Source organism: Austrofundulus limnaeus, unplaced genomic scaffold (assembly GCF_001266775.1).
Source record: "Austrofundulus limnaeus strain Quisiro unplaced genomic scaffold, Austrofundulus_limnaeus-1.0 Scaffold79, whole genome shotgun sequence".
In the NCBI taxonomy this organism is placed as follows: Eukaryota; Metazoa; Chordata; class Actinopteri; order Cyprinodontiformes; family Rivulidae; genus Austrofundulus; species Austrofundulus limnaeus.
In genome coordinates, this window is record NW_013952481.1 from 1711987 (window position 1) to 1718647 (window position 6661).

General features: G+C 38.5%; 1 protein-coding gene across 2 annotated transcripts in view; it reads left to right on the forward strand.

Annotated features, from left to right (window-relative positions):
- The first annotated feature begins 3306 nt into the window (after nucleotides 1-3306).
- Nucleotides 3307-6661, forward strand: part of gnb3b (guanine nucleotide binding protein (G protein), beta polypeptide 3b) — a 7892-nt gene continuing 4537 nt past the window's right edge. Inside the window, exons 1-3 of one of the 2 annotated variants that reach the window (XM_014011326.1) lie at nucleotides 3307-3552; nucleotides 5667-5783; nucleotides 6023-6168. In XM_014011326.1, coding sequence (XP_013866780.1) covers nucleotides 5715-5783; nucleotides 6023-6168 — 215 coding nt within the window. In that variant the 5' untranslated portion in view covers nucleotides 3307-3552; nucleotides 5667-5714. Of the gene's footprint in view, nucleotides 3557-5666; nucleotides 5784-6022; nucleotides 6169-6661 lie in introns of both variants that reach the window. The other variant, XM_014011325.1, reaches the window with a different exon arrangement.

Here is a 6661-nt window from a genome sequence, read left to right on the forward strand (position 1 = left end):
CTTTGTCCACAGTATGGTAATTTTTCTTTTGCTACATTGAAATATTTCAAATCAGTGCACTTAAAATATTGTCTGTGTTGTGTTGGTTTCCCAGCAGGTGGCGATCTGCAGACAGGTAAACTGCTCAACATGTTGGTTTGAAGAAAATAAGACTGCTTTTTTTTGTTAGTTTTTATTTTCAAGTAGAAAAGAAAAAAATCAGGTTTAAARCAGCTAAACATCATTATTTGTATAAAGCTTGGGCACATTTTAAAAAAGAAAAATCTGATTAAAGCTTTATTTACCAAACAGTTCTTAGAATTTCACACTAAATAACAGTCATGAATTAGAAAAAATGTTTTCTGTGCTTTCTCTTATTTCATAAAAATGTTTAAAAATCACAGCCTAAACTCTAMACTATGTGGCAAACAGGGTTGAGATCATATTAATTTGTATTTCACAGATTTTAAATAAAGATGTTCTTTACTAAAACAAGTAAAATAAGTTTTCTTTCTCTTTGACTCTAAGAAAACCCATCTGACTGAAGGCTGCAGTCGGCCCTTCGTGTCGTTTCGACCGCTGCCATCGTCTCAAAGTTCTCTAAGAGCATCACTGAATGAAGAGGCCAAAAGGGGAGAGAGTTTGAGTGCAGGGTTTTACTCCTGAGCTCGTTACAACACACAGATACCAGGAAGTCAGTTAGCCCTCTTCTGTCAGGCTCCATTAGTCCKATTACAGGCTGAGGCTTAATGAGGGGGGGAGGGGGCACACACAGTGAGTCCAACAGCAAAGCAACGAGGAGGGAAAAGTTTGGAYCAGATTGTAAATAAAGAGTTTTTCATCACAGAAGGGCTTTGTTTATCCAAAACCACTTTTTCAGATTTAAACATTTTAAGACTTAATGAGATAGAAAGATAGAAAATAGGTAATTAATAGAGTTTTATTGTGAGATGAAAATTATGAAATGTATTGAAGTCCAAATGCAAAATAAGGAGTGAGGTCACATTTAGTTCGTTTTAATTTTTTAATAAAATTTATTGAGATTGAATTTGTGATCTTGGCAGGAAGARCATACTGTAAGTCCCAAACAAATCAAAATTAAACAATCATTTGGACAATTTAAACAGAGWTTTATTTTTCTTCTATGGAGTCTATATCTTTCATTTTGTTCTGTTCCTTATAGAGTCTTAAAATATTCTCACTTTGAAATAAAACAAAACTTCCTGTAACACTGATAATAGTGCTGCAGTCAAAAGAACAAGATAAAATTATTTCACATATGAAGTTATTTCAAAGATGATTCTAAAAATTCCTCCTGGAAGTAGAAAAAACTCCTCAGTTAATGGATGAGGTCAGTTTTTCTTCAGTTTAGTAACAGAAAACATTAAACAACTAGAAGCACTTGGAGAGTGCAAACCTCCGCCAAGACCACTTTCCCCCATCCTCTAAGAGTTAATGCACTAAAGCAGAGACGGAAACACATTTGCTGAATAAGTTCTGGCGTAGTGAACATTTAAGCAGCAGTATGCACGGGATTTCTTCTAGGTGGAGTCCAATGTTAAAAAATAAAGTCAGACTTATCACCCGACGTTATTCATCATCAAACTGGTGTGGGATTAAGCTCCTAAGTTTTCATCAGTCACATTTCACCATGTAAAATGTCTGTTTCATCTCCTTGTATGAGTTTGTAATGGTTTGACTCTCTTTATAAAGTGCTTCCTGGCTCCCCCCGTCTCCAAACTTTGAGGCCCGGCAGCTCTCTGTTTACAAGCCTAGTAGAGACAAACTGTTTTGATTGGTTGTTTCAGAAATGTGGTGTGTTTGAGGAAATGGGAAAAATGGGTTTCATGTTGCAGTCACAAAACGTTCTGTAAATGCGCATATTATGGCAAAAATTATWCATCATTAAATCTGGTTTTAACGTTACTTTTATAAAGTTTGAAGTCCGTGCTGTCCAATCCAGCTCACWGTTTTTTACAGAAGCCCTGTGAAAGCATCACAGCTTTGCTGATCTCAGAGTGTTAAAAGAAAAAAATTCCTGTATCCACATCGTGATCCGGAACATCACCAAAATTTAAAGGTGTGTTTCTTGGCCCAGTACACACATGTGGTAAAAATGTCATGACAATCCGTCCACAAGTTTTTGAGTAATGTTGTCCACAGACAGAACGACAGACAGACATACGCGACCGAAAACACCTCATCCTTGGCGGCGGTAATTATTTCAAAGAAGGTTGGACCTAAAATGTTTGGTTAAAAACAAAAGCGCAGCTGCTTTCTATGATGTTTCATGTAGAGGTGCACACCTTCATGCTTCATGCTTTAACTGCTGCCGTGTTGCTTGAGTGACACATCAGGCTCCTGATCCTGACCTTCATCCCTTTTCTTTAAAGAAGAGAAGYGATCTAATGACCGTCAGTTTGACATTTTTGGAATTTCACCTGCATTTTCTGCAAGAGACRATGAAATCTCCCTCTGATGCTGCAAGTAAAAAAAACTAAATATCAGCTGGAATGAGATCATCTCTGGTGCAGAACTAGAACCTGCTCTGGTTCATCTCAGAGAACRTCCTCAGCTTTTCTCCTGTTCTAATAACAAATCCATCTGAGCTCCTGCCTCTCAGGGATTTTCCCAATTTTAGTTCAAAAATACTTTTTACTGGAGTGAATTATACAGATTTAAAGTAGCAGAGAGAATCCTGAGGATCTGTTGAGCATCAGGTTATTTTAGCTGAATTTGCTGCTCCTGAAAAAGCAGCTTTTGTGTTTCAGAGGAAAGAAAACGTCTCATTTCAGGTCTTTTTTTTTTTTTTTGCTTCATTTGATTCTTGATCCAGTTTTTGTGCTGTGTGTCGGGCGTGACGCATGTTTAACCTGACATGCTCTAATTCCTTAACGAGATTGGCCATCCCCGGATATCTCAGAAAACCCTGATTAACCAGGTTCAGCTCATTAGCTCTGCAAACCAATTGCAACCTTATTGTCAGCCTCTGCTTTTACTCCATCGCCACAAAACGTATCCAAGAACATTAATCAATGAYGATGTGATGGTCGAAATAAAAACGCTGTTTGAAAAATGAATTATTTTCATTTGGTAAAGATTTCCTGTCTTTTAAATTGATTTTATCTGCTATAAATTACACTTTCTCTAAAAAAATCCCTCATTTCTGCCAGCGTTAGCAGACTTCTCTTTAACTTCCTGCCCCGTTCTCTTCACCTCCTCTTGTCATTTAACCTCATGACCTGTTTCCCTCCCAATCAGTTTACCTGAGTCTTCCTGCCATGTTCCCTCCCACTGTTTCTCTCAGTCTCTCCTTCCCTCTTCTGTTTCCATCTTTGTTCTTGATCCTTTCATCCCTTATCTCCTTCATCCCCTCCAATCCCTCAGCTGTTCTTGTCTGCGGAGGAAGGGCAGGAGAAAGAGAGAGTTTTTCCACCAGCAGAGCTCCGTCAGCAGTCTGCCGGGGAGAGCGTCGGAGGAGCCGCCCATCCAACCTGGGATTGTGAAATCTGAAGGAGCTCGTGAGGTTTGGAGGCGACTGGGACCAGAGGCTGCTCACCTGCAGGAGACAAGGCAGGTGAGTGGAAACYTACTTTCATGCTTCTGCAGGTGCTGATGAAGAAGGTTTGGAGCTTCTTCTAGATTTGATTTTTTTAAAATCTGAAAAACAAATGGCAGCGTGCACATTCAGTGTGCATATACAAAGAATTAAACGTCACTTGAAAATGCAGCTGCATTTTGTGAAGCAAGTTAAAACTCTGAGATGAAGGCCTGAACTCGATCAGCTCTCAATACTTTAGAAAAACATTTCCAGGCATACGTTCCTGCTTTCACTACCTTTTACTTTTCCAAAGAGGCCTTTTGGATGAAAGCTGTCGAAGAGGATTGTAGCATCAGGTGTGACAGGAGTWATCCGTCACGCAAACCAGAGTTCAGCTGCAGGAAATGTTTTGGGCTTCACAWGAAACATTTTGTTTTCTCAGCTGAGAGGACATTAAAAAGGCAGATGTTCATGTTTTGGACTGAAAAACTGAAAATGTACCCCTTGTCCCTCCTCATCTTCTTCATCACCCCCTACACAACACACACACACTCACACACACTGCTGCGTTGTTGATCTGGAGGTAAAGAGCAGGCAGTAATCGGATGACAGGAGATTGGAGCGATAAATCCAAAGATCTTCTGGTGGACTTTAAAACCTTTGCAACAACCCACCTGAGCACCCATCAGCACCGCTACTGCTGTGTAGGTTGTGTTTTTCTGTTGTCTTGTCTACCTTACTCTGGTGTTTCTTATTTATCATTACGCCTCAGATGTTACCTGTCACTTCCTTCCTCAGTCAATTACACACACCTGTCAGTAGCTCCCAATTAGTGTTTTCATCAGCTGCAGTTCATTTCCTCATCCCCTCTGTTTGTATATATTCTGGTTCAGCTTTCCACACACTCACTGGTTCATTGTTTGGTCTTTACCTCCTGTTATGGTCTTCCTGTTGTTCCCCTGCGCCTTTGAGTTCCTTTTGTTTTTGCTGCCACATCAGCTTTTGTTTTATTTTTGCCAAATAAATATTTTATTCACAAACTCATCTTCTCCGTCCGGGTTTGGGTTCATTCCTGCTCAAACCTTAACAGCTGCACTCCTGCTGCACACAGGCCACACTCTGAGGACTCAGCTTTTTATTAACGATACATTTAGACCTTAATGTGCAAAAACACAAGTGAATGCAGAGCTGCAAATCTGCCGTTTACTGCAACTTTTTCTGTTGCATCACTTAAACTCAAAGGGTTCTCAAATCAAAACKATGCTTTTCCATCTGATTTATAAACAGTATGAAGCTTTTTTGCTTTTTAAATATCATGTTTATCAGTTCTTAAAGCTTTCTGCAATGATTCACATCACATTTTCAGCTTAGAATTAACAATATTACTCTTTTCATGAGTAAATTGCAAAGTCTCAGCCCTGAAAGTTGCCCTTGTTGCAGCTACTTGGCATAAAATTTGTTCGACGCCATCATCTCATTAAGAGAATTAGACTCGTACATTACACTGCAGCACACAAGGCTTTCAGTGGGGAGGGGGGATAATGGTGCAAGGTTTGTGTTCTGCATAAAATCATACAAATACATCAATTAACACAAACTAAATGCAAATCAGGAATTAAGCATTTGCTTTAAAAGAGTAACAGAAGAACCCGACAGGACTAAACCTGGTTTTGATTATTCTAATCTCAAAACATCAAAAAAGTAGAAATTAAATGAGTGACGTTCTGGACAAAACGGAGTAAAACTCGTTTTGTTTTTCTGATTTTCCTCCAAATGTTTGAATAAAAATATCCTCTTTCTTCCTCCTTTCTTATCTGACTCCATCTTTAAACTCTTCAGTCATGTCTTCCCTCTGCAGCCGAAGCCTCAGCTCACTTTACTGCATCTTTGTTGTGAGATCACATCTATAAGTCCTGCTTTAACYAACGCTCAGATTTCAGGGTAACAGATGAGCTCTTTGTGAGTCTGTGTCTGATTTAAGAGCCGTCGGTTTAAACCGAGAGAAAGCAGCAGCCATAACTCACACCGAGACGTTGAATCTGTTGTCAGTGCAAAGAATTCCATCTAAAATATCTGAACAACTGTGAGGGGAAACTAATCATTTATGTCCAACTTTCACTTSCTTTTTGTCTGCTTCCTGTTCCAGAGTGACTGTTTTGGTTGTCGTCAGTAACATCCTCCAGCATCCGTTGCCATGGCAGCTGAGAAAGCTGAAATAGATAAACTGAAAAAGGAGTGCGATGCCCTCCGTACACAGATCGAGGTGAGGACTTCCTACTTCCTGCTGAGGGTTTATTAAAACTATCAAATCAGACATGTTCTCCCTTTTGTCACTTTTTTTATTAAGAATTGACTTTTAATGGTTATAATGTATTACATTATATTAAATATGATGTAACATACTTAAAAAAGCTGCAAAATCACACACAATGAAAGAATATAATGAAATAATGACAGAATTAACATCTTTTGATGAATTATTTCCTGATATTTTCTCCTCAGGCGGCCCGTAAAGCGGTGAACGACACCACCATGACAGCAGCATCCAGCGGTGTCGCCTCGGTGGGCCGGGTCCAACTGAAGCTCAGGAAGACACTGAAAGGTCACCTGGCTAAAATCTACGCCATGCACTGGGCTGMAGACTCCAGGTGACCAGTGCAACACACATTCTGACCAAAGAGCAACTTTTTATACCAAAATAAGCAACWTTTTACACAATTTATGTTTTAGACTTGAAGTAAAAACCCCATAAGAAGGAATTTTATTTACTTAGCTTCAGATTTATGCTTTATTTGTTCTGATAAAGTATGATTTAACACAAAAAAGAAACATGTTTTTCAAAACTAAACTCATTAATCTCATAAATTCCATATTAATTTAATGTAGAAAAACGTTTTATTTGAAGAAACCATCATTTTAATGCCAAAAATCCACTTTCTTTAAATCGTGATATCGTTTTGGAACCTAAACATTTAATTGTTAACCTTCGTTTTTCCCTGTATCTTACATTTCTTTTATGTAATCGTGTTTTATGTTCTAATTTAGTTTCTAACTTTTACTTAAACTTTTGTTTCACAGATAAATAAAACTGAATGAACAACTTAAAATGAAGTGAAAACAAGTTAACTCCATGTTCAACTT